This window comes from Acomys russatus, chromosome 11 (assembly GCF_903995435.1).
Source record: "Acomys russatus chromosome 11, mAcoRus1.1, whole genome shotgun sequence".
Lineage (NCBI taxonomy): Eukaryota > Metazoa > Chordata > Mammalia > Rodentia > Muridae > Acomys > Acomys russatus.
In genome coordinates, this window is record NC_067147.1 from 14,417,379 (window position 1) to 14,444,290 (window position 26,912).

The 26,912-nt window shown below is 45.4% G+C and overlaps 1 protein-coding gene across 1 annotated transcript in view; it reads right to left on the reverse strand.

The window, feature by feature from the left end:
* The window catches only part of Adgrf5 (adhesion G protein-coupled receptor F5), a 96,740-nt gene that overhangs the window by 18,613 nt on the left and 51,215 nt on the right, over positions 1-26,912 (reverse strand). Inside the window, exons 4-11 of the mRNA XM_051152935.1 lie at positions 15,577-15,735; positions 13,531-13,707; positions 13,297-13,406; positions 11,140-11,198; positions 10,368-10,513; positions 8,861-9,082; positions 7,148-7,351; positions 1,074-1,244 (exon numbers count right to left, since the gene is read on the reverse strand). Coding sequence (XP_051008892.1) covers positions 1,074-1,244; positions 7,148-7,351; positions 8,861-9,082; positions 10,368-10,513; positions 11,140-11,198; positions 13,297-13,406; positions 13,531-13,707; positions 15,577-15,735 — 1,248 coding nt within the window. The remainder of the gene's footprint in view (positions 1-1,073; positions 1,245-7,147; positions 7,352-8,860; positions 9,083-10,367; positions 10,514-11,139; positions 11,199-13,296; positions 13,407-13,530; positions 13,708-15,576; positions 15,736-26,912) is intronic.

Here is a 26,912-nt window from a genome sequence, read left to right on the forward strand (position 1 = left end):
CTCTCTCTCTCTCTCCTCTCCTCTCTCTCTCTCTCTCTCTCTCTCTCTCTCTCTCTCTCGTGTGTGTGTGTGTGTGTGTGTGTGTGTGTGTGTGTGTGTGTGTTCACTCTGGTTCTAACTCAGAGAGCTGTGCTGGACATGGGGACCCACATGCAGCTGTTCTTGACAAATACTAAGTCCCAATAGCAGAACACTTGCAGAAGACAAATAGGTATTGCTTTCGTCCTGCTTTTCACATTTCTCAGAAAGGCTGTGAATGGTTCAGAGGATAGAGGGAAAGAAATTTCTGTGGCCATGGCGACTCCATAATGCTAGTTGGTTAATGATGCAGTTATTATTTTGAGTGGCACATGGCCAGTACTGTGGTTTGAATGAAAAGTGTCCCCCACAGGCTCATGTGTTTGAACACTGAGTTCTCAGATGGTGATAGTCTTTGTGAAGGTTATACAACTTTTAAGGCATGGGACTTGCTGAAGAAAGTCCATCACCAGGGTGGGGGGCCAGGCTTTTAAGGGTTTTACAGCCTGTCCACACTTTCTGTTCTCTCTGATTCCTGTGTGTGGATGAAATAAGAAGCGACTCTTCCAGAAACTAAGAACTGAGAGACTAAAACCAAGCTTTTTACTCAACCATAAAGCAATGATCAGATTGCCCTAGGTTTCTGCAGTGTTGTTTCTAAAATAGGTAGACTGGGAGAGGAGGACCTGGAGATGGAATTGATGGAGAGTGGAGGAGGGAGTGAGGCTCTTGGGATTTAAGGAGGGGAAACTGAATTGTAGGAAAAAAATGGGGTTAGCTATCATATGAATTCGATGACTACAGAGCTAACCTGGTCATGATTCTATTTTCTACTGCTTCCTTTATCAAACAACATGATCAGTTTCTCCCCACGCTTTCCCTCCCCAGCCACTTAAAATGACTCCACCTGAATTGAAATGGCATAGAGGGACCTCTGACCACTATCCCACTCCTAGGGAAAAGCCCAGCTTTATTCTGCCTCCTGACAGCCCCAGTGTAATGTGATGGGCAAGTGTAAGACATTTGTCTAAACAGTCTATGGCAAGAGTTCTTACCTACAGAGATGAATGTCACAGCTATGTCCTTACTGCCTCTGGCTCCGTAGGCACTGACGAACTCACATGTGTAGGTGACAGTTGTTCCTGAAGACCCACTGGGACATTGGGTTCTATCTGCCTTGAGCGTGTACATGCTGCAGCCATAGTCCAGCTCCGATTCTGGGTTCCCTGCAATGATGTAGACAAAAAATTTCACATCATGGTTGTCTGACTCTGAATTAATAGCAGCAAGGTTCTAAGTGGAAACTTCAGCTTCATACTTTTTCGGTGGCTCACAGGTTTATATTTCCCAAATCACTGTTTCCATTCCCAGAAACATCCCATGCTCCAAGACAGCTTTCCTTCTTAGCTAGGGTCCTCAGATAACCTCTTGTGTGCTTTGTTTTCTTAGTCCAGTCTCCATCTTCTTCTCTACACATCTTCACCTTCTTGTGCAGTCCTCACACACTCTTCAAACACTTGCACCATCCCAAAGTAAAAGACCCACAACACGCTGATGGATTAGTGTCAAAAATAAATGCATTCTTTCAACTCTAGCTGATCAATGTTGCTGTACAGGCCAGTTTTATCTCAACTCGACACAAGTTGTGGCCATCAGAGAAGAGGGAACCTCAGTTGAGAAAATGCCTCCATAAGATCTGGTTGTAAAACATTTTCTTAATTAGTGACCAATGGGAGAGCACCCAGCCCATTGTGGGTGGTGGTGCCATCCTTGGGCTGGTGGTCCTGGCTTCTATAAGAAAGCAAGCTGAGCAAGTCACACCAAACAAGCCAGTAAGCATATCCATGGTCTCTGGCTAAGCTCCTGCCTCCGTGGTCCTGCCCTGCATGAGTTCCGGCTCTCGCTCCTTTTGATGATGAACTGTTTGTACAGACCAGTAAGTGAAATAAGCCCCTCCTCAAGTTGCTTTTGGTCATGGTGTTTTATCACAACAATAGTAACTCTAACTAAGACAGATGCCTTATGACTAGTGCTGTGGTTTGAATGAGAAGTGTCTGTCCTCCATAGGCTCACGTGTTTGAACACTTTAGTCCCCAGTTAGCGCTACTCTTTGGAAAGGTTATGAAACCTTTAAGGTATGGGAATTTGCTGAAGAAAGCACATCACTGTGGGAGGGCTTTAAAGTTTTACCCCCTGGTCACACTTCCTGTTCCCTCTGATTCCTGTGTGCGGATGAAACGTGATCACTCTGCTTCCTGACTGCCAGGCCTTCTCCCTCACACTGGGCTCTGTCTGTTCTAGAACCATGCACCGAAATGAACCTTGGCTTCCATAACTTGTCTTTTGTCAGGGTATTTTATCACAGCCACAGAAAAGTAGCAAGTCCAACCAAATTGCCTCCCCAAGTATCTATTCAAATCACTCTGCTGATTTCCACTTTCTTTCACCCTGACAAAGTCACTTCTAACTCTCTAAAGCCCACCCTACACTCATCCTTTCTTGAACCAAGTTCTCAGAAGCAAGCCACATCTGCCCTAAGGATTCCACAAGGTTGGCTGAGTGTAGAGGGCTAGAACGTTGGCCTCTGATGCAGGTCAAATCCTAGGCCAAGTCTATGCATGTGAAAAGCCCTCCAGCCCAGCCCCTTTCACTACCCTTTTGCATTTGATGCCTTTGCTTTCCCACTCTCCCTTTTTGCATTAAATCTTTAAAATTGGCCTTCTTCACACTCTACCAAAAGTGTATCCTTAGGGCCAACAGGGACCTCTTCTTTCCTTCACCCTGGGCTTTTCCTCATGCTGTCCCCCATGGCCAGCAACCTTGTTTCTGCTGTGGCTGCTTGAGCCCTCAGGTCCTTTCTTTTTCTTTCTTTCATCCTCCTGGGCCTCCTTCTAAGCCTCTCTCCCGAGCATCCTTCTTAAATGCACATGTTACTCCCCCCATTACTCATCTTTTTTTCACTCTCTCCACAGCATCATCAGCTCTGGCTCCTGTTATAAATTGAGTTGGGCTGACTTCCCAGACTACTCTAAAAGGAATGTCCTGGTTGGAAACTTTTGAGGCAAATTCCCAAGACCTGATTTGACATCTCCGGTACTGCAAACACAACACGCGCAATTTATTTATTTTCCCTCAGACAAAATTCGCACATCCAGTGTTTCCTCTCCCGGCTATTGGCAGAAACCCAGATTAAAAAGGCTTAAAGGCCACTTTAATCACCTGCACTTCCTCACATTGTACTTCTACTCACTTGTAAAAACCCTCTTTGAGCTTCCAGTCCTGAACCATGGAAACAAGCCCGTCTCCATCAACGCAAGGTCACTCACCCAGGCCCTACTGTTTGTTGTCTGAACACTGCAACCGATTACATCTGGGTCTCAAACTCTGAATTAATTCACTTTTCAGCTTACTCATTATGCTGCCTGGAAGTTTCCTTTTCTCTTTGTAGTTGACTTGTTTGGGGTTTTTGAGACAGGGTCTCACTATACAGCTCAAGCTTGCTTTGTATCTCTGTGTAGTACAGGCTGGCCTTGAACTTGGGGTTTGCCTACCTCAGCCTCCTGAGCTTCAAGTACAAGTGGGCGCCATGGTGTCCAGGGAATGTTTTATTTTCTAAAGCTTAGCTCTGATCATTTAACTTACTTTCACTTGTAAGTTCTTACTGTGCGCCAAACGCTCTTAACCCAGCATGTGGCACTGAAGGACTAGGGGCTGGGCAGATGCCTACTAGGCTGACAGAGAGAGAGAAGATCCACAAATAGATGATAAAGATGGAAAACTTTTAGCTCCTTCTTTGTGCTCCTGACCCAAGATATAAGCCCGGCATCTCCAAACAAAGACCTACTGGGCTCTTCCTCTCCTACTAGTACTCCCCGATCCGCCCCACTAGTGGACCAACCCAATGAGTCAGGACTTGCTTCCACCAAGGTTACGAGTCTACCAGCCTCCCTGTCTGTTAGGTCTCAAAGCCGGACTCCCTAACCCTAACTCCGTTATATACAGGCAGTTTCACTGGCCGGCTCTCAGGGACCTAGCAGCTGCTGCCAGGTGCACCAGGTGTGTGCTGTAGATAAAAGGAGCATCCCAGAATGCCCCTCCCCCCTCCCTTCCTCTCTTTCTCTCTCTGCTTCACTGTCTGCATGGCAACTTCTCTGGCCTCTCTTTATGAGACTGGTGAACGCACCTGAGAGCTGTTCCCAAAGAAACTTGCTTTTAATTTGGCTTGAAAGAGCTTACTATGTTGTCCACAGAGAAACACTCTTATCTCTGTGCCAAAACCCAGGTCCCAGGTTTGAAACCTAAGACCCTCTTTGTGTCAAACTGGCCGGCCCTATATTGGGGAAGGAAACTCTCCTAAAGACCCTTAAAACTTCCAGCCAATGAGGAGACACCTGGTTTTGGGGGTCCTGAGAACCTTCTTTGCTTTGAGGGTCTTTCTCTCACTTTCTTTAGATGGGCCTGACTGTGTATCCTTACCCCTCATAAAAGCCTTTCACTAGCTGCCAATTCTATCTGCCATACCTGAGATTTCTCCCATTGCTACCCATTGCACTTGAGATTGTGTGGGTGCGAACGCCTTTAAGTTCTTTAATTAGCAGATAAAACAAACTGTATTCTGACCCCTAGACAGCAGCAGCAGCTTTTATCACACAATAGTCCCCAAAACATCTCTCTCCTCTTAACTTGATTCCTTGTCTTCTCAAACCCCAAAGCATAGCCCTCAACACACCCTGTAGCCTCAGACCTGGATGCCTGGGTTCACATTTGTATCTCCCCCTCCTCTTCCTGTTGACTTCCTTAAGAGTCCAGCCTTTTCACCCAATGGGCAACCCAATAAACCATGCAAAATGAGATGTTATAGAAACAGACAGAATAATAGGAATGTGTCAAGACATATGTCCCACTGAAGAAAATTCAATACAGGTGCAGATGAAAGGGATGGTCATTTCAGGTGGATGACTAAGAAGGGTTTCAGAGGAGAGGATGTTATTCTAAGCCTTAAGAAACAACTAGGACTTTAACAGAAATCAGGGCTGTGGTGTGAAGCAAGGCTGTCAGTGAGCTGTGTGAGCATAAACCAGCAATCTTCACCGTAGGACTTAACACTCCACCAAACTGCTTTGAGGTTCAGGGCTGGGTTCAGAATGGGAGGATACCAAGCTATGCAGGAAATCCATTGTTCTCCAGGCTGGTCAACCTTGCTGGACTTAGAAAAGTCTGCAAAGGGGGTCAGCAGAGAGAGAGGTCCCTGAGTATCCTACTGCAGACTTCCTGGTTCCTCTGCCAGAGGGAAAGGTCTGTCACCTTCCAGAGTTGAAAGCTCCTCCACCAGAGCCACAGGAACTGTGCGAGGCCTCTCCTCCATCTGGCAGCTCCTTCAGGATGCCTGTGCCCCCTTGTCCTTGTAAACCAGGGAAGTGACTTAAACGTCCCATATGGGCATTGCTCGGAGTTGACCAGATGTCTTTCTCAGTCACTGGAGGTGTGTCTAATCAGATGCCACAGCTGGAGTGTGACTTTTCAAAATAACAACAACAATGTAGCATAGTCTAAGAGCAAAGACTTTGTACCTTCAACATCATACTAAGAAGATCCGTAGCGCTGCATTTTAGTTCAAAGAGTTTTGTCTTTATATGTTAGCACATAATACTGTTGTACCTTAAAAGAGGAGATGGCTGTAGCCTCACATGGCTTCCAAGTAGCAAATGATCTTGCTCCCTTTCTATCTAAACTGCTAGCAGCTCAGTCCAGAGCTGGCTCACCAGGATGAAGAAGATGCTGGTCATGTTAGCTGGTGAGACGAGATCAGCGGGGAATCCAAAGTTTCCTTTTTATATTGTGATAACCTTAGGAACATTTTTTAAATCTGCACCCTAATTTCCATATTATCCCATTTGAGGTAAAAATATTAGCTTCAAACTTGTGATCGCATTCAGACTTGATAACTAGCGACTGTGCTCCCTTTTTTCAAAAAAAAAATAGATTAACATTTTGGCAAAATGTTTATAAAAGCCACTATTTTTTACTTATTCTTTTTAAAGATTTATTTATTTTATGCTCTGTGTTTGAGCATCTTGCCTACATATGCATCAGCACAGCATGTGTGTGCAGGGTGTCCAAGGAGGTCAGGAAGAACGTCAAATCCCTTAGAACTGGAGTTACAGATGGGTTGTGAGCTCCCATGTGCATGCTGGGAACTAAACCCTGCTTCTCTGCAAGAGCAACAAGTGCTCTTAACAGCTGAGCCATCTCTCTAGACACCCTGGCTGCTTTTCTTTATCATTCATTAGTATAAACTGGACGGTGCGGGGGGGCTTCAGTTCAGATCTCATGAAGTATAGTTGGGAGGATGGATTAGTGGTTAGAACACGTCCATATTCGTATGAGTACTGAAGTCAGAAACCCAGCATCCATATAAACACTGCAGCCTGCCCATAATCCCAGCCTGCACAAGGAAGAGACAGGAGATCTCTGGATTCATCAGGCTAGTGATGCTAGCAAAATTCCTGAGCTCTGGGTTCAAGAAAGAGAAAGCCATCAAGGAAGACACTCAGTGTTAGCTGCTACCCTCCATGCATATGCACCCCGCCCCACAAAACTGTATGGCCCAACACATGTAAACAGGCACACCACATGTGCATAAATGCAAAAAAAGCACATGAGTAGAAATTGAGATGAAGTAACTGACAAGAAATTAGTCTACAGAGACATGCAAGCTGGGAACAAAGAGACAGGAAAAAAAAAAAAAAAAACTGGAACAAGTACATAAGTAAGTGACTCCAGACAGGAAAGAAAAGAGACGAGATGCTCTAGGCAGGCCTAGGTGAAAACTTTGTGACCTCAGCTTTAGCGCTTTTCTGAGGATGGAAGGAAGGGAGGGACGTGCTACAGACCGAAGTCATCGGGTCACATCCTCTTAGGCCTTTATCTCCTGGGATCTTATCTACACCTAAGCATGATGCTTGCATGCCGGTGCCTTGGGAGGTTTGTCGTGGTGTTGTGGCTGGAGCTGGTATCAAACCTGGTGCTTATTTTTCATGGCCCAGAATAAACACCGCTCCTCCTCTGCCCACAAGATCTCCCCCCCTCTTTTTTTTTCTTGCCAGAGGTTTAAATCCACCATTCTTACCTAGAATCCTTATTTTCCCTTCCTGCTTCCATTCAACTCTGCTCCAATTTCCAAAATTCTCACTGCAGCAGTTCAGTGATACAGGGTTGTTATCACACACCACCTTTCTTTCTTCCTTGGCGAAAATTTGGATGGGAACAGCATCTAGTCTTTCAAATCTCCCATATTCAAAAATATCCAATGTCAGGTTGCACCCATACATGCCTTCAAAGAACAAACAAACAAAATTATGAGTCATTATCCCTCCTCTAAATTTCCTTCAAGAAAATTGAGCCTCATCTCATGTACGATGGTGTCTGAGATTTGAGTCAAGGGCACCTTAAAGGAATATTCTGAAACTGTCAAAGCAGTGCGAACATTTATGATGACGTAAGTAAAAAGTAGGAAAAAAAAAAGCCTCAGTTGTGGCATTCTCAGGGTCAAATGTGAGATTAAAAGACACAGGGAAGTGAAATTAATAAGACCTCCAAGGGAGAATTAGAGGGCCACAAATAATTCTGACATGCCATTTAGAGCTGTGGTAAAATCAGAATCTGCAAGAATGTGAGCAGCCGGCTCACGTATCAACAGCCCTCCTCCTTGGGCAGAGAAGCAGACCCAGTCCTTCTGGTATCTGGTCGTAAGTGGGCTTATTAAATACTAGGACGTGGCAAAGAAATAACATGCATTGTTGGGGGACGTTGTTTGGAGCAAGTAGGAAGGCAGAGAAAAGTCAGAGAGAGGGATTGCTACAGGGACTGGATATACTCGCCACCTTGATTTTGGTGATACCTTTTCAAGTATATGTATCGTAACTTCACACAAAACTTAAAATATGTGCAGTATGTTCTATACCAATCTTATCTCGGCAAACAAAAATTTTATTACTTAATTAAATTAAGTAATTTACTTAATTACTTACTATTACTACTATGTAAAACTCAAAAATAAATCTCAGCATTTTAAATGTCATTTAAAAATAGTACCCTGGGTCACTGGGGAGATGGTTCAGTGGCCCACTGTGCAAACATAAGGGTCTGAGTTCAGAGCCCCAGACCCTGTTCGAAAGAATGGAAATGGTAGCATCCATCTGAAACTCTAGAGCTAGGGAGGCAGACACAGGTGGCTCCCCAGATCCTGCTGCCTAGTAGATGCTGGATTCAGTGAGAGACCCTGTCTCAAAAACTAAGGTGGGAGCAACGAAGAAAGACACCCTGAAGTCTGGCCTCCTTGTGGATATGCACACGCGCGTGTGTGTGCACACACACACAAACACATTCACACACACACATGTTCACACACATACATACACACACACACATGTTCACACACATACATACACACACACATGCTCAAAGACACACACGAACATGCCCACACTCTCACACACACACATGCTTACACACACACCACACACTCAGACACACACACACTCACACATACATTCTCTCTCTCTCTCTCTCTCTCTCTCTCTCTCTCTCTCTCTCTCTCTCTCTCTCTCTCTCTCTCTCTCCCCCTCACACACACACGCTCACACACACACACACACACACACACACACACACACACACACACGCTCACACACATCTACAAGCATGCCATGGATAAATTTTTCATTTTGGAATATGAGCCATCATCTTGTGTACAGCTCAGCCCCAATCCTATTCTGTGGGCTGCCTCTCTCGGCACACCATTCAGTTCCTCCCACTAGTCTCTGGTTAGAGAGAAACCCACCTGCATCTTGCCGTGTGAAGTTATAAATGGTGAGGCGGGTGACCAGGCTCATGTTGTTAAGGACTGCGGTGTGAATGGAGAATTTGTCGCTGTTTTGAATGACAGAGTGCTTTTCTCCATAGTACCAAGATACGTTGGAGGACACGATTTCAGTTTCACACTCCAGGACCACATTGTCTCCTTCAAAGATGCTTTCCGGTGTGATGGTGAACTTCGTTTCATCTGGACAGTGGAAGAAAACATGCGAGGGTTTACACCTCAGTGAGGGCAGACCATGGAAACGGCTCTGCAGGCTTTGCCTCTCCGGGATTCTTGGGGGCCCATCTCAACATCTGTCTGCCACAATCTCGCCTACAGCCTCCCCTTACCACTTCTTGAGTCACAAAGGTCCCATGGCCGACTGATGCGCTAGAGGCCATGTCTGAACCCCATGTGTGAAATGGGGGTTCTAAAGCTGTGGATTTGCCACCGCTGCTGTAAATGACCGGGAGCGGCAGTTTGGAAGCCTCCCCATGCATCAGAACCATCCTGGCTTGAAGTGTTGGTGAAGTGCTGGGTTTGTAGGGCTGATGTGGTGCAGATGTGTTCTGAGACCCACCCTTGAAAACAACAATGGGACCCTATGTAGTATCAGTATCTGCCGTTACTGGTTCCCCTCCACCACAGTGTTAGCCTGACATTTATGGATCTTTTGAATATGTGAACACAGGAAAGTCACTAGCCCTGGGGTTCCATTATAAACTACTGCTGCAGTAGAGTTCATCAAAAAGGGACTGGTGGCATGCAATGCTCCAGGCTCCATACTTTGAAATAGCACCATGATTTCCGAGGTCTTTATCCTCTCCCACACTTTTTTTTTTTTTTTTTTTTGTATACAAATTGGTATACAAAGTATTAGATTTCATTATGGCATCTTTTGTTTGTTTGAAGACAGGGTTTCTCTGGGTAGCCCTGGCTGTCTTGGAACTCAGAGGGCCACAGACTCACAGAGATCCACCTGCCTCCTCCGTTTCCTGAGTGCTGTGACTAAAGCATGGGCCAACACTCTCCTGCTTACTATGGCATTTTTTAAATACATTTTTTGTTGGGTCCTCTTCCCAACTTGTCACTCAGCCCATCCTACCCCACCCCGAGGGACTTCCTTTCTTCCTTCCTGTTACACATTAAAAGTTAGGATCTACACATAAGAGAGAAAATGCAACTTTTGTTTTTCTGAGTCTGGTTCACATGGCTTAGCATTTCCTAAATCCATATATTTTCCTGGAATTTTCACAATTTATATATCTTTTTTTGACAGCCTAGGAAATATATTGCATATATGTATGTGTGTGTGTATCAGTTTTTATTATGCTTATTTGTTGTTGACTATCTAGGCTGATTCTACTTCCTTGACAGTGTGAACAGTGCAACAGTACCAACAGATATGCAAGAATCTCTGGGATCCCCTTCCTAGGTTTAAGCCACACCATCGCCATGCCCACCCCAGCTGAACAGGAGTTCCGCTTACTGTTTGGTGTCCCTTGGAAGGAGTTGTCGTCCATTCTGTAAGTGTGGTTGAGGTGCTGTGTGACTTGCTCATTGGCTTTATGAATTGATCCAGGCGGTGGTGACGATGTGACCTTGACCTCATAGTCCACAAACACGCTGCCCTTGCTGCATAGAGACCACCCAGTTCAGTAAAGCAGTAATTAGCCTAGGAGAGCCTCGAGCCTTGTAGCTCATTGCATGGGGGGGAAAAAAAAGCAAAATGGCAGAGGCCAGCTGTTTTCCATCATCAAGGAACTGCTAAAAACAAGCCTGTCTTTAAATGCTAGCAGACAGCCTGAGGCAGGACTTGCCTAGGAATATAACTGAGAAGAGTGAATAGATGAGGAGCAGTGAGCTGAGCCCACAAGGGTTCCAAGCTCCAGTGGAGCCCCTCATGGTACACCAGGAAATCCGGAGATCTGTCTGCCTAGCCAAATCTTCTAGCCATGCCTTTCACATTGCTACCCAATATGATTCCATTTTAACACTGCAAACTCTTGGGACTAAATTCTTTCATGCATGAGATGAACACACCTCTGTGTTTCCTTACTGCTAACGAGGTCCATCCATAAAGGGTGGTAGGAACACAGCTTGCTCTTATTCCCTTTTCCAGCTCACCACTGTGGTCTGGTAATGGCTCTCACCTCTGCTGAGCACCCCACATGATAGCCCATGGATGCTCTCTCTCCTTCCCTGGTGTACTGGCTTCTTCCCTCATAGGAAACAAAATGAGCAAATTACATCATTCTTACGTGAACTGTGTCACAGTCACCGATCTGAATCCTGGTAAAGTTTTGTAGCCCTCTCGGAACTGGAAAACAAAGCAAGAGAATGATCACTCTGAGACTGGTGAGAGATACCAAAGGCTTACACGTACACTTTGTCAACCTGGTTAAGTCTTTCTTTTGTGTGTATTTTGTTAGTGATGGCATCTGATGAGCTTTGAAGGAGTAATTTCTAACAACTTGTTTTTAGAGAAAACTTGTTTTTAGCTTTTAGAGACCCACACGGTAGTTTAAGTGCACAAAAAAATGGCTCAGGGAAATGCAAGGAGAGAGGGGGGGGGGAGGGGGGAGAGGGAGAGGAAGAGGAAGAAGAAGAGGAGGAGGAGAGGAGATTAGGAGAATAGAGACGCTATAGGAAAGAGAGAGAGTGACATTAAACTCTAAGTAGGAGAGAAGAAGGAGGAAGGTGGAGTGAAAGGATCCCACATCAAGCCTGACAATGTTCTAAAAGACCTTCCAAGGACATTTAGGTGTCTTTCTGGAAGTCTGTCTACCAAACACACAGCCCTTGTGTGTTTTGAGGAAAGGAGCAGAAGCCTGTTCCTGAGTGTCCGAGGTGGCACGCCAGTGCTACTTACTCAACCTTAGCCAGAGACTTGGAAGTCAGGAACACCCTCATGGCCACCACCACACCTGTTCCCATCTTAATACCAGTGTGACTCTAATGAAGCCAGTTTCAATTTTGATGATGTGTTCGTCTGGCTCTTCTGAATGTCAACGCCGTAAAGAGGTGCTGACTGTTTTCAGTTACAATACCAGGCATCACAGTTAGCTTTAAATGTCACTTGCCCCAACCTAGAATCACCTAAGACAGTCTCTAGGTCATTGTGGCCTGTGGGTACATCTGTGAAGGAGTGTCTTGATTGGTAATCGATACAGGAAGACCTAGCCCACTGTGGCCGGCACCATCCTATGCGCATGCGCAGAGGGTCCAGGGTTACAGGAGACAGGAGAAAGCTAAAGGAAAACAAGCCGCAGGAAGCACGCAGCACAGGCTCACTCACTCCTCTCTGCCTTTGACTGTGGTATGACGAGACTAGTTGCGTGAGTCCCTGCCTCTACATCCTCAAAATGACAAACTGTGACCTGCAATTTTAAGCCCGATTAACGCTTTCATCATTTAAAGTGCTTGGTGTCAGAGTGCTTCACTGTGGCAACAATAACGAAAGGAAGGCACCAAGAAATCTATACTATGTGCTGTAGGCCTGGCACCTGGGTGAGTGGGACTCAAAGATTATTATATGATCCAGCCTTTTCTTAGAAGTATATAACTTAGTGCCTGGTATGCCTTGTGGAGTTCTAACATGCCAGAGATGTAAATCAGTTATCCAAGGGCTCTGTAGAGCCAATATTCCACCAAGGCACCATGGAATAGTCACCATTTTTGAGTGGCATACTGGGATAGGCAGGAGGCTTCTCCTGTTCTGAGGCAGGGGCCTGGCTGTACTAGGAGTTCTGGGAGTCGTTATCTCAGCCCCTGTGTAACAGTTTTCATCACACCAGTTAGGAAGCAGCGTTGGGAATGCCTCAGCTCAAGCAAAGCATTTCCATTTTAGGGCTTCATCTAATATCAAGCTGTGTGCAATTGCATCTGGGAGACAGTTAACTCTTGCAGAGACATTGCTATTTTTACCTCAGTAACTATAAACTGTCCCTAGACTGAATGCCTAGTGATGTCCAGGCTCAACCTTGAGTTGGACAGCCCCAATGTTGTTAGAATTCTTATCTATATAAGAGAACCCTACCCACTTAGGGGGCAGTAACACTTTCTGGGCAGAGGGTTCTGAGCTTTGAGACAGAATGCTAGAAAGCCTGAAGAATAGACTTGAATTGCCTACCTCTTCTGGACCAGCCTTATGAGCCTCTGAATTGATTTTAGTGGAGTGATGCTGCCAAATGTTGCCTGAATCATTTCTACCCAGGGAAGAAGTCCTACTTCTAGGCCAGGGTGACTCCCTAGTCCTCTGATTGCTGCTTGAGTTAAGTAATCTCAATTGTCATCTTTCTGTAACTTCAAATCCTTATACCTCCTGTAATCCTCCTGTCCACTGGGAGTGGGATTGACTGTATTCCTCCCAAACAGTTTCATGGTTAAGAGACTCCAGTCTAACAGCCCAAACCTACCGCTCTTTCCAGATCTGTCTTGTAGGACCGATAGAGGGCAGAGGAGGTGTTCTTTAGGTCTTCTTGAAATCCTATGTTCAGTCTGACTTTGATTCTTAAGGTGATGTATGCTGTAAAACACAGGGCAAAACGTAACTATCTCCCTGGTGTTTGAATACAGGCAAAACAGACAGACGTTTTATTGAAGTAAAGTTGGATACCCGTTCAACAAACCTTTAAAGAACAATTGCATACCTTCTGGGAGCTGGCAGAAAGGTCCCTGGGGAGGGAGTCCTTTTAGACAACCGCAGGAGCGGCCTGACAAGGCACTGCCATGCTCTTGACAGGTGAGATTGTGGAGACACTGTTCCTGAGGCCACAGGTAGCCTTTCTCACAGAAGCACCAGAGGTCATCTCCAGCAGGTGTGCAGACTGCCGTCAAGCAAAAGAGTAAGCCAAGACAAGATGGTCACCACCCTTACGCTTGTACATTGCAAGTATCTATGCTGGTAGGAAATCCTAGTTCAATTCCACATTGAACTTCTAGAGACCTTAATAGAACTGCATGAGACTAAAGGGGGCATGTATGTATCACCAAACCACGCCTGAGGTCACCTGAAAGGTGATGATGGAGTGACCATCGTCCAGCTGCACACTAAGGAGCTTTTTTTTTTTTTTTTTTTTTTTTTTTTTTGAATAGTCATGTTTTACATTACGCAGCCACTAGGTGTCTGTGATGAGTGGATTTCTTGATACCTCTATCTCCAAAGATATTTACATTATGATTCATAACAATAGCAAAATTAGTTATGTAGTAGCAAAAAAAATTGATTTTATGGTTAGGGGGTCACCACAACAGAGGAACTGTGTTAAAGGGTCATAGCCTTAGAATGGTTGAGAACCACTGACAGAGAGTTAACCACTGAGCTTCTCTGCCTCTAGGAATCCACAGCCTCTTGTGGTGCCCTCTTATAGAGCCTGGCAACAGTGCTGCTATCATTTAGCATATATTCTATCTATCTATCTTTCTTTCTTTCTTTCTATCATCTATCTACCTATCACCTATCATCTACCTATCTATTTCTATCTCTCTCCCTTTCCTTCTCCCCACCCCCATTTCTCCTCCTCTTCCTCTCTTTTCCTCTGCGGAAGTTGGCTTCATGGCACAAAGACCTGACAGGGAGAGACCCACATGGTAATAAGGTCTCTAAACAATAACTACTTAGGAATGGTAGTCTGCAAAACAAACAAACAAACAAAAAACCCTGGTGCACTTGAAAATGATTTTTCTAACCTATTATAGCCTTCTGATCAAGTTCCTAAGCTAGAACCACCTACCTAAGCTGCCACTCCAAGACTGCAGACCCCCAGAGCCTTTAAGACCACACATGTCTGTTGGGCTAGGAGCGATTTGTTACATGGAAATAAATCACAAATACAGAACACAAGTAAGTGCCCTTTACATTTCAAGTCAAAAGAACAGTCCAAACAGAGCCTAATCTCAGTGGGAACATTTTTTTTTTTAAACGAAGAAGGAAAAAAAAATCGCTGAAAACAGAGAGTCTTGAATCAGTTTCTGAAGTTGGACCACAGAGACTGCTCTGCAGATGAGGACCCTTAGGACGCTCCTCAAAGGAAAGCCATCAAACAGTTGTTTCTGAAACAGTAGGCACAACCAAGTGGCAATGATGCTTTCCAGTTTATAGAACTTTTGTAGGACTAAAGGCGGCCTCATCTATGGGACATGGAGTCTCTGGCCATGGTACCCCAAGACAAAGGAGAAATGGCTTAGTTTTAGTAGGGGGTTCTCAGGCACAAAGGCAAACCATGTCCTGGGATAACTTTGCTTAGTGTTGCTTCTGACTCAGGTATCTGCCTGGTTCCTATTTCCTGACCTATGGCATCCCAAAGAAAAAGAAGCTGCTGCTTAAAACATACCGAACCAAAACAAACAACAACAAACCTCACAAAAACATACTGAACTCCTCCTTGTTGGCTCCTCACATTGTTCAGAGGGAAAGAACCCAGTAATTCGTCATAAAGGGTATGTACATACCTTGGGGAGGGGGTCACTTTATGACAACCACCAAGAAAATCTTTGGTCATCACTTAAAATAAGGTGACTGGCTGTGGAGTATATGGCTAGCGAATTCTTTCTGGGAGGTGTGAGGTCATAAGGTGACAGGGCCGGCCAATTGGGCCATTACGCTTGCCTCTCACGACTAATTTGATTTCAAAGAAAGCAGTCTGCCTTTCTCCTGATGTACCCACTCACCCTCAAGCAATGCACGTCTCACTCACCTGTTGTCATTGCTATGCTCAAAATGTCAGTGCCGTTTCCTTGAACCGGAAACCTGAGGCTGCTCAAGAGAGCTTTGACTGACTCCAGGAAGGAGACATTTTCAAAACTGATCTCAATATCCACAGTGTAGTCTTCCACTACAGGGCCATCCAGTGCAACTGAAACAGAAGTGCAGGAAGACCGTGAGTGCTTGTGGAGGTAGGTGAGAGGCCCCAGTGGGCACTGCAGCAATGAAAGCTGGTGATGCGTCCCTGTAGATCCTGGGCACGTCAATGCATAAGCATTGCTAATGGGCACTTGTAGAGGAAAAAAGAAAAGTTTACTCTCTCCCCTCTCTCCCAACCCCTACACTCAACTTTGATGTTCATGGTCAAAGGCCATATGTGATGATCAAAATGTGTCTGGGGCAAGACTAGCAGTAGCATCCTGGAAGGGCGGGTCTCACGCCACTGCAGTCAATTAGCGTTCTGAAATCCACACACAGGAATGAGTCTCTGCCTTTATAACATTGTGTCGTTAGTTTGCACACACTCTGAGAACTGATCAGGCATGCAGGCAAGCTTGAAAACCTTCCAGAACACCCCTTCCTCAGTTAACTTCCTTTGACCTTAGCTTGCACACATGCACCCAGTATGTGCATCTTTATGGTTGCTTTGTTTCTCCAGTGTCCAGAACTCAGGCGGTGATCAACAAAAGTTTAGCAACTTGAAATGAAAATGATTCCTACTTCTTCATTACTTTTTCAAATTGTCTCCAGGCAGTTGAATGCCAGCTCTCCAAATAAATCTGCTCCAAGCACATATGTAAACACACACACACACACACACACACACACACACACACACACACACACGTATACACACACAGACACAGACACACATACACACATATGCACAGACACATACACACACAAACACACACACATACACACACAAACACACACATGTATACACACACAGACACATACACTGACACATACACTCAGACACACATACACGCATACACACACATGCACAGACACACACACACACACTCCACAAGCTACGGATATGATGATATCTAACTTTCTTCCCCAGTTTCCCATATCATATCATGCCTTGATCACCACCAGTTGTAAGCTACCTCGGACAGTAACTGATTCCTTCCCTTCTGGTGATCTTTCTCTCCTGTCCTAGAGCTCACCATGTAACAAACATGTCCCCAATCTTATTAAGCACATCCCCCAAGTCAAGTAATACACCCACTTCTCTGTCACTTGGCTAATCACTCCTCTAGTCCTGGCTGGAAAATACAATTGGAATACAAAATTGAGGCTGAAGGTATAGGCTTAGTTGCTACCTCATAAAAGAGGTTGAAGGATAAGATTTTCTTTTTTATACAAACGTATTAAGAATATTAAACAGATAAAAAGAATGTTTTCAAAATTATTCCTTTAAATTTTAAGTGAAATCTGAAAGCGTGATCTGTATTTTAGTATGTAGTATGTAGTATGTAGAATTCTATGTCTTTTTTCTAAAGACAATTATTTTCTTATGAAAATGTAAGATTTGTGTGAACCATCCCAAGGACCATTACTGGGAAAGAATGAGAAACTTCAGAGCAGAAACCCCAGGCATTTAAATATCTACTGCTGGAAACTAGAATGTGTATTTCCTCGGAGGTATAGACTTCATTAGTCTTGGAATATAACCTATTTGAAAATTATTTCTTATTTGGCATCCTTCTGTTTGCTGCAATGAACTCAGGTTTTGTTTTTAAGTCTGTGAAGGTATTTTAGGAATGTGTTTCATGGTATAGTTCCTCTTTATACAAGTAGAATAAAACAGACATGTGGTGACATGATTGTTATCCGGCCACTTGGGAGGTAGAGGCAGGAGGATCTTGAGTTCAAGGCCAGCCTCAACTACAGAGTCAGTCTGAGGTTAGTCTGGGATTTGTGAGACCTTGCCTCAAAACTCAACTCAACTCAACTCAGCTCAGCTCAGCTCAACTCAACTCAACTCAACTCACTCAACTCAACTCAACTAAATTAAAATTTAAAAGTCACTTGTAAGGTCTAATATGAAGTCTTGTCTATTATGGCATAGTAACACTGCCTCAAGTTTCCTGTTTTCTATTTGATTCTCAAGGGTTCTGTGATGAAAAGAAGCTTCCTGGAGGAACTGCTAATCTCAATTTGTGTGATCCTAACTCCAGGACTTATGATGTTGCCTGCTAGGAACATTTCCAATAGGGCGACTGCAGTATTTACATCTGTCATCCAGAACATTCTTTTTCTTTTTCTGAAAAGTCATGTGACCCTGTTTATGCCCTCTGGTAAATTCACTAGCTCGGGGTCCTCCCATGAATGCAAACAGGATTTCCTGGATGGTGGCTGCTCTGGAGGGTGAGGCCAACAACAATCCTGTAGCATCTACTTTGTTATTTGCATGGCTACAGCCCAACATGACGCTGATAGTCCCCGGCCCTGAGCCCTCTTCCCTGTGTCCTTTTCAGACACAACAACAGAAGAAGTGTGAACCTGGAAAGCAGCAGCTATCCATGAATCAACCACTCCTGGTTAAAGCCAAGGCAGCTCTGCTTAGATTTCCACGAAAGTGAGCCTGAAACATTAAATTGTGGGAGCAAGGGATCTTATGACTAAGCAAGGTTCGGTCTACAGGATTCACACAGCTGTTAACTCAACACTAGCCTCCAAGGTTCCCTTCTCCCAGCCACCTGTCACTGTCATGTTCTTCAACACCTAAAGGAGATTATAGTCACCCTCAGGCTATGTGTCACCCTTTCCTAGAGGCTGATGAGGACCAGGGGTCAATACTTCCTCCTTCTCTTCACCTTCCTCCCCATCTTTCTAAAATGGTCTTGCCATAAGCCCAGGCTAGCCTGGAGTTTACCATGTGGGTTAGGCTAGCCTCCAATTCGTGACCCTTTAACCTCTCCCTCAGCCTCCTAAATGTTAGGATTAACAGCACGTGTCACCACACCTGGCCAGAAATGTTTCTTTAAAAAAAACAAAAACAAAAAACAGTCAATTCTCTCAAGGAGTCCCGGAAATTGTACTGTTTTAAGCAGGCCACAGCCTTGCCCTTGAGTATCGCCCCCTCATGGCCTTGATCTTGATGTGCAGGTGGCCGGGGATCTGACCTTCTAAACCAAAGCATGAAATAAAGAGAGTGACCCTGGAGACTAGATGCTGACAGACTTGGTTTTGGGTTGTTTTTCTTAGTAGGTTCAGATCTCCTGCTGCTCCTGTTGGCCAATAGGCCTCTTGTGTTTTGAAGGTTTATTTTTACTTACTTTAAATGTGAGTATACCATGTACATGCAGTGCCCTGGGAGGCCAGAAGTGGGCATCAGATCCTGCAGGGCAGGAGTTATAAGTGTTTGTGAGCTGCCCGATGTGGGAGCTGGGAACAGAACTTAGGTCCTCTGGAAGCTCTATTACTGCTGGGCCATCTCTCCTGCCTGCTGTTTACTCAATTTTACCTCAATAGAGCTGACAGGGGCTTCTCCCCTCCTTCAGTGATACCAGCTTAAATAGGAGATGACAGAGCAACAGTAGCAATAGCACTTGCTACTTGCTCTTCCTGGTACTTTCAAGGGCCTGGTGAGCTAAAGGGCAATGTGCTTCCTTCCATTTCACAGGCAGCAAGACTGAGGAGCAGAGACTTGAAGTCCCATGGTAATATCTGAGCTAAGATTAAAAGAGACATTTTGCTGACTCCAAAGTTCATTTTCTTTTAATCATACCCTGCTACAACTTGAATGGAAGAAGATAAGAGAAGCAATCATTTCACAAAGCCTTAAAGCACTAAAAAAAAAAAAAAAAAAAAAAAAAAGATATTAGTGTTAAATGTAGCCTCATAATAAATTAATATTTTAATTAGATTTTTTAAGTCATGCTCCAAACAAGAAATATTTGTATTAACTGTGACAATCTTGATAACTTTCTTCAAGTCTATCCCTTCATAAATGTCTTAGAAATCCAAGCTCAGGATAGAGGCTTTGGACTGCCAGGCTTGCTGATGTTACACACGTCTTTTCCTTGATTTCCTTGGTTTTCTTGCAGTTTTACCATTCACCGGGTTCCTGTTTCCCAGCACTGTGCTAGATGCTCCAGCATTGGACTAATAAATGTTCTGTCTCCATGATATTTCCTTCCTCTGCTGGAGGGAACTGGTTCGTTTGTATCTTAATATCAGTCATTTCTACAGGAAATAGAGAAAAGTAAGGAAGAAGAGTGACAGAGTAATAGGATGACGATGACGACGATGACGATGACGACGACGACGACGATGATGATGATAAAGCAAAGGGACTCTGGCCAGCTTGAATATGCCAAGCATGGCTCTGGTAGACCTTGTCCTTCTCCCCGACCCCCTCTCCCTTGTTAAAAATCTTATATCACATTCCTAAGGTCTATTCACTTATTTGGCCACTTCCTCCTTCTGAGGACAATTATCAAGGTCCTGGTATCAAAGTATTGAAGCCTTGCAATCAAAAGCCCCCTTTGGCCCACCTAAGCAACATGCTCAATTAAAATTAACAAAGGTTTTTTTCCTTGTACCATTATAAACCAGCATTTTCCTATGTACCACGCCTGTCTCTTCCCTAGCTAGGGGCAATTCTTTGTTCTTCAGGACAAATACCACTGCCACTCCCTTCCTTGTTTCCTTTCCCTTCTCCCTCATCCTCTACCTCTTGTATTTGTCTCTTATTCCCTGGCCTCTGTCCCTTTGGGGAAAATAAATCTTTGTGCTGAGAACTTGATGTTGGGGGGTCCTGAGCCAATACTTTCCCTTACACCACCACCAAAACCAACAACGGATGGCTAGAAAAGATCTTTTCAAAGCCTTAAATGTTGAGCAGAGACTTGAATGAGGCATCAGAGGTACCAGAAGGCCAGTGGGAGAACATTGCTCTGGGAAGATCAAAAGAACACGGATGCCCTGAGTGAGTTGCCGCTCTCTTGCCTCGCTACAGGAATGTAAGATGACTCCTGCTTGGGCCATTCCTTTCTTGGTGGATCTTAGGACAACATGAAAGCCACAGGAACCCTGGCAAGTAAAGGAAGTCATCCCGCAGCTCAGGCATCAGTGTGGTACCCCTCCTGTTCCCCTCAGGCAGATGGGAAGCCTTGAATCAGGAATGAATGTCAAACTCTAGGCCCTGGAGATGACTCTGGAGTTAAGAGCGCACTACTCTTGCAGAGGACCTGGGTTTGAATCCCAGCACCCACATGGCTGCCCATCTGTAACTACAATTCCAGGCACCTTAAGCTCTCTTCTGACCCTTGCAAGCACCAGTACGAACAAATGTGAAGTGTACATACATGAAGAAAAAAATCTGTGCATATAAAACTAAAACAAATAAATCTAAAAACAGAGATGAAGAGGAAGAGGAGGAGGAAGAGGAGGAGGAGGAATGCTCTTTTATCCCCTCCTGATCCTGAAGATCTTGGAGCCTTGGAGGAGCCTGGGAGGAGCCTGGGAATGTGACATTCTTTGTCTTGCCCTTTGCTACACTGGACACTGAGGGTCAAACCACAGTTCTCCTCCTTCCATGTGTATTTCTTAGATGACCTACACCCTTCTCTGCCACCTGAGCCAGCTGGCCCCTGGCAGCTTTACTATATTTTCTTTGTCTCGATCCCCGTCACCCTTTGTGCTGTTTGTCTGGATTTCTCTGGCCTATGATGCCAAGTGGAAGGCAGAACATTCCAAGTGTCACTGGTGTCAGTCGATGGCCCTCTGCAGGCCCAGGAGACAGTAACTAACCAGGATTTCCCCCTCTCCTTTCCCATAAGTTACTGCCAGCCTCACAACATTTATCTGAGGGAGAGATTTCTGGAAAGTTGGCCACCAACCTCCACAAGCCATGCTGGGTCTTAATCACAGCTGTTTCAGCAAACAACACTGTTTTTGCCTAGCAACCGATGGGAACCAAGGGCTCTCAGGAGCTGAGCTTACGTAGATACACAACTGGATCTCCCACATGCAGAAAGGAGGCCTGCAGGCTTCACCCAGGAGAAGGGAGCTTGCTGAGGGCAGTGTTCTTCATTGCTGATGATCTCACACTCTTGCCCCCTCCCAGCCTTGACCTCAGAGCAATAAACACCTAAAGCAGCCCCCCCCCCCCATTCTTTTTCTTGTTTCTTGTAATTTCCCCGAAGGGCCATTGAGTGGCACTGTCTGGACCACACTGTGTCATTGCTCAGCTGATGCTATCTAAGGATCTTATTCTTCCTTTGGGTTTAGGAAGGTCTGTCGTACAGGAGAAAGCTTCCCAGATTCCAGGCTGTGGCTCATGCAGCAGATGTGGGTAGAGGAGAAGGTTAACATCACATATGATGGAAGAATGGGCTGTGATGTCTAGAGAAGAGGATCAGCTTGAAGAAGTGGCCACAGAACTAGCCACAGAACTGGCCACAGAACTAGCCACAGAATTGGCCACAGAACTAGCCACAGAACTGGCCACAGAACTAGCCCTGTGTAATGTTCTTTCCCCAGGAAGAAGGGACCAACACCCAGTCCTCCTCACTCCTTAAAGCTACTCAAGGGGGTGTGAGATGGGGGCTGGGAAGATGGCTCTGGGGTGAAGAGATTTTGATGACCTGGGTTTGGATTCCTAGAACTCATGTTCTTAAAAGGGAAAGCAATAAAAAGACAGACAGACAGACATAGTAACTCAAGGGCCTATAATTCTAGAGCTCCTCCCACCAGGATATGGGAGGCAGAACAAGAGAATCTTTCCTGACAGCTTTCTGGCCAGCTAGCTCGGCGAACACAGCAGTGGACAACAAGAGATCCCATCTCAAACAAGAGAGTGTGAGATGCATACACCTGCACTCATTCACACATGGGTAAACACACACACACACACACACACACACACACACACACACACACACATACTCAGTCATGAATTGAGACCTCATGTTCAACAAACAGAAACACATTCAAAACCAGTATGTGGGGACTTAAGGCCAGAGACTTGGATGGAACCCTTTCTTACTCTGGGTGCCAGGCACACTTGTAGGTCTGCACACTAGGGGTAAGGTAGCTCTCTACAGGATTGATGTGAAGCAGTTTGGATCCTCTGGCTAAGGCCTACCCAGTAACAACAGTAATGAGTACACACACACACACACACACACACACACACACACACACACACACACGTAATGCAGACTGGCAAGAGAGCCTGGCTTCTATAGTGCTTGTGCTTCAAGCATGAGGATCTGAGTCCAATCCCAGAGCCTGCATTAAAAAGCTAAGTGTGATGGCATGCTCGGCATCCGGCACTCGGGAGGTAGAGACAGGTGGATCATTAGAGCTTGCTGGCTACCCAGTTTAACCTACTTGGTGAAGCCCAGACCAGTGAGAGGCTCCATCTCAAGAAAGAGGTGGACAGAGTCTGAGGAAGAACATGTGCACAACCAGCCATGAACACGACACATACCCGAATACATATAAAGATGTGTATTAACAGTCAATAAAGATACACCTTAATTTGATATCTTACCTTTGAATGGTCAAACAAAAATCAGATTAAAAAACAAAACAACACAAAAGCAGAACACTCCTGACTTTCACCTGGACCTACATCAAGCCCACACGTAAGCTAGAGAGAATCCATCCCTTCCTCTCACTCCATCCCCACTCTGTTCCCTCAGACTACACATCACATGGTTCCAGAAGTACAGCCCTGAATCCCCAGGCTCCATGCTACAGGCTTAGAAATGCAGTGTTTGGGCCCAGATCCCAAGGGGCCTACACCCTCAACCTGTCAGGTCTGTAAAAGGTCAGGCTTTCCTCACAGGCAGCCAGAGACCTGCTCTGGATGGGAGGTGTGCGGATGCCAGCATGCCCTGTGGCTCTGCGCATCCAGGCTCCTCCATCCCTGCCCTCTGGGTCCCTGGCAGTCACTTCTGAAGCCACAAAGATGAAGTATTGGTGAGCATTCTTCATTGTCAGGCCTTAAGGCACGCTTTCCGATTTAGCTCAGATACTCCAGGTCAAGAACTTTATAGCTCACATTTTTGTTTTGTTTTCTAAACAATAAGAACGTGCACTTGAAGACCCCCATGAAAAGTCCCTGTGGATGGTTCGTCTTGATTATCAATTTGACTGTGATTTTTTAAAAACCCTCTAGGAACTGGCTCTGGGGGGTGTGCCTGTGAGTGAGGGCATCAGCAGAGAAGACACTGGAAAGGGGCACTCGCGAGCTGAGGTTGCAGACTGACCAGATTACAAAGCGAGCTGAACACCAACATCCATCTCTCCCTCCCCCCCCTCCTTCCACCACGATGGTACCAACTACAAACCAGGAACCTCCCTCTTTTCTTTCTAAGAATATCTTTTATTTATTCTTTGACAATTTCATACATGTATACGATATTTGCCTTCCCTCGTCCCACTCCTCCCGGAGACCTTCCTATATACCCCCCAGTCCTTCAGGGTCTCTCTCTCTCTCTCTCTCTCTCTCTCTCTCTCTCTCTCTCTCTCTCTCTCTCTCCCTCCCTCCCTCCCTCCCTCCCTCCCTCCCTCTCTCCCTTCCCCCCATCCCTTGGGAATCTACTGAGTATAATTACCACTGCTTGCTAGAATGCTGACTGCTGCTGGCTTGCTCTTGTGTGTGTCTTATTCCTTCCTTTCTTCATCTGTCTTTGTCGGTGTTTTGACACAGTCACCAGAGCAGACCACGTTTGGGGTGTATCTGCAAATCTCTAAACTCCTTTCCAACCCAGGTCTCTCTCTACAGCTTTCTGAACACACAGATTGGCAGGTCTGCGCTTTCTTGTCTTCTGTTCATTGCACACTTCTTCTCCATGTCGCACTGGTGCTTGTACCTCTTTCTTCCTGTTTGTCAAATGACCTTGGACAATCATGTCCTCTGCTTTGCTCCCCTCTTCCTCTTGGCCAGGGTCCATGTGGACACTCCTCAGCCTCCTAGCTGGTCTCCCAGAATGCTGGTTTCTTTATCTATTTAATTCAGCAAGGGCCACCTGGATCACTGTCACCTACAGTAGCCTTCATTCATCACTTCTTGGTGCCACACCCCAGCTAGCCTGGATCTTACTTCTTGATGTAACAGTGATACAATCCTGAATGTTTCCCCTGACCCTAGTTCCTCCTGCTCGCCCACAACTACACTTTGTTCTGTCAAGTAGTGCCACACATCTTTTTGGTTCTGGTCTCGGCTTGTGTGTGTGTGTGTGTGTGTGTGTGTGTGTGTGTGTGTGTGTGTGTGTAGGCCATAGGTCAACCTTGGGTGATGTTCCCCAGGATTCTGTCTGCTTTGTTTTTTGAGACATTACCTCCCATTGGACCTGAGATTTTTCCTAATTAAGCTAGGCTTGTAGGCCAGTGAACCCCATGGGTTCTCCTGTCTCCGTCTCCCATCTGCCCCAAGGGCTGGCCTTAGAAGCAGCCCCACCTAACCTGGGTTTCTATATGGCTGCTGGGAATCAAACACAGGTCAACATGCCTGCGTAGCAGCAGTTTACCAGCTGAGCTATCTCATTAGCTCCAGGCCTTAAACATTCTTCTGTCATCTCAAAGCCCCTGAAATATAATAAGTCTGGTATGCTCATAAACTACTTAATGATTGTGATATATATGTACATATACATGCACACACATATACAAAAACATATCTCAAGAAGACAGTAAGTCTGGCCACTGACTTGTCACATATGTAGAAATCTATAATATCCTGAGAATAAATATAAATATTGATTTGGCTGTTTACAAAGGACTGAGTGAGGCATGGATGTGATTAATATATATACATGCATGCATATATTAAATTCTCAAAGAATATATTTTAAAATATAACTTTATTCCAAGTTTTAATGATATGGTCCAGTGACTCAGAAGGAAATTTCATTGCTACATTTAATTCTTCTAGAACCTTCATACCTTCTGCTATCAAGGCCTCAGAAAGGAAGACATACCTGTAGCAGAGCAGGTGTGCCTGTTCCTGACTCATCTGAACTCCTCACCCAGCGAACACACCAGACTAAGCTCAGACATCTTCTGGGTACAGCTGCTTGTGAACTTTCCATCGCCTGCTTCCTTCACTTTGCTGGAGACTCATGTTCTCATTGCAATTTATAATGTTGACGTGCAGGGCCCAGCCAGCACGGGAACTTTCTATGGCTATTTCGTACTTAGCTGCTTTTGTAAAAGTACCAAGGCAAATCCATCATCTGTGGAAGATTCTCTAGCACTTTCCATTGCCCCTAGGGGCCTGAGAGCACGGGGCACCGTGGATAATACACGGAAAACATGTCTTTGTGGTGACTTATCACTGTCACGATTCTTTGTAGTGAAAGCATGCCTGGAAATTTTTTGAAATGTTCGAATCCTTCGAAGTGCGAGTATTTCCTGCTCCAGGATTACCCCCTCATGCTGCTAAGGAACCTGCCCACTAGGAAGCTGGTGACTTGAACCCTGGAAGAACTTGGTGGAAACCCAGAGCTGGGACTCACCCATGCATGGCTCCATTTTGAACCATGAAATCCTTCCACAGAACAAAAGGACACATCTCTGGCTCAGGGCCTGTCACGGGGTAAAGGAGAGTTCACAGAGTTGGTGGTCTGAAGGAGACATTACACATGTTTTCCAGCACAGTAGCTAGAGGCTGGCTTCAGGGAAAGAATCAGAAGGGACATTGGAGTCCCCTGCGACAACAACATGGAGGATGAAGTGGAAGAGAAGCAAAGAGGGGAGGGAGAAGGATGACAGGAAAGGAACAGACAGGCAAAGGGAGGGGAGGGGAAGGAGGGGAGGAAAAACTGCGGGTCTGGGAAGAGTTCGGATGCTACAGGAGGGCAGGTAAGGAGAATAACAGGAGAAATGATGCTCGTGGGAAGGTGTCACGGTGGCCACTTAACATAATTTAATAAAGATGAAAAAGGGGCTCCTTGTAGTTACTTTTAGCAAATAAAGAGAACTGCTTCCCCTGAGTTACTGGCAGACTGATGAATACAGGAGAATATGGTGTTTAAAAACCATTGCCTGGTTTGGAAGCTTGTAATCCCAGCCACTTGGAAGGCCAAAGGTGGATCCCATGTTCAAGGCCAACATGGGCAACACAGCAAGACCCTATCTCTAAATAAATAAGTAAAGGTGTGGTGTAGTGGTTTGAATGAAAAAAGCCCCTCTAGGCTCATAGGGAGTGGGGCTATTAGGAGGTGTGGCCTTGTTGAAGTAGGTGTGGCTTTGTTGGAGGAAGTGTGTCCCTGGGTTTTAGACAGTCCCAGTCTCTCTGTCTCTTTCTCCCTGTTACTCTGTATGTGTGCTTCTCTCCTTCCCTCCCCCCCTCCTTCT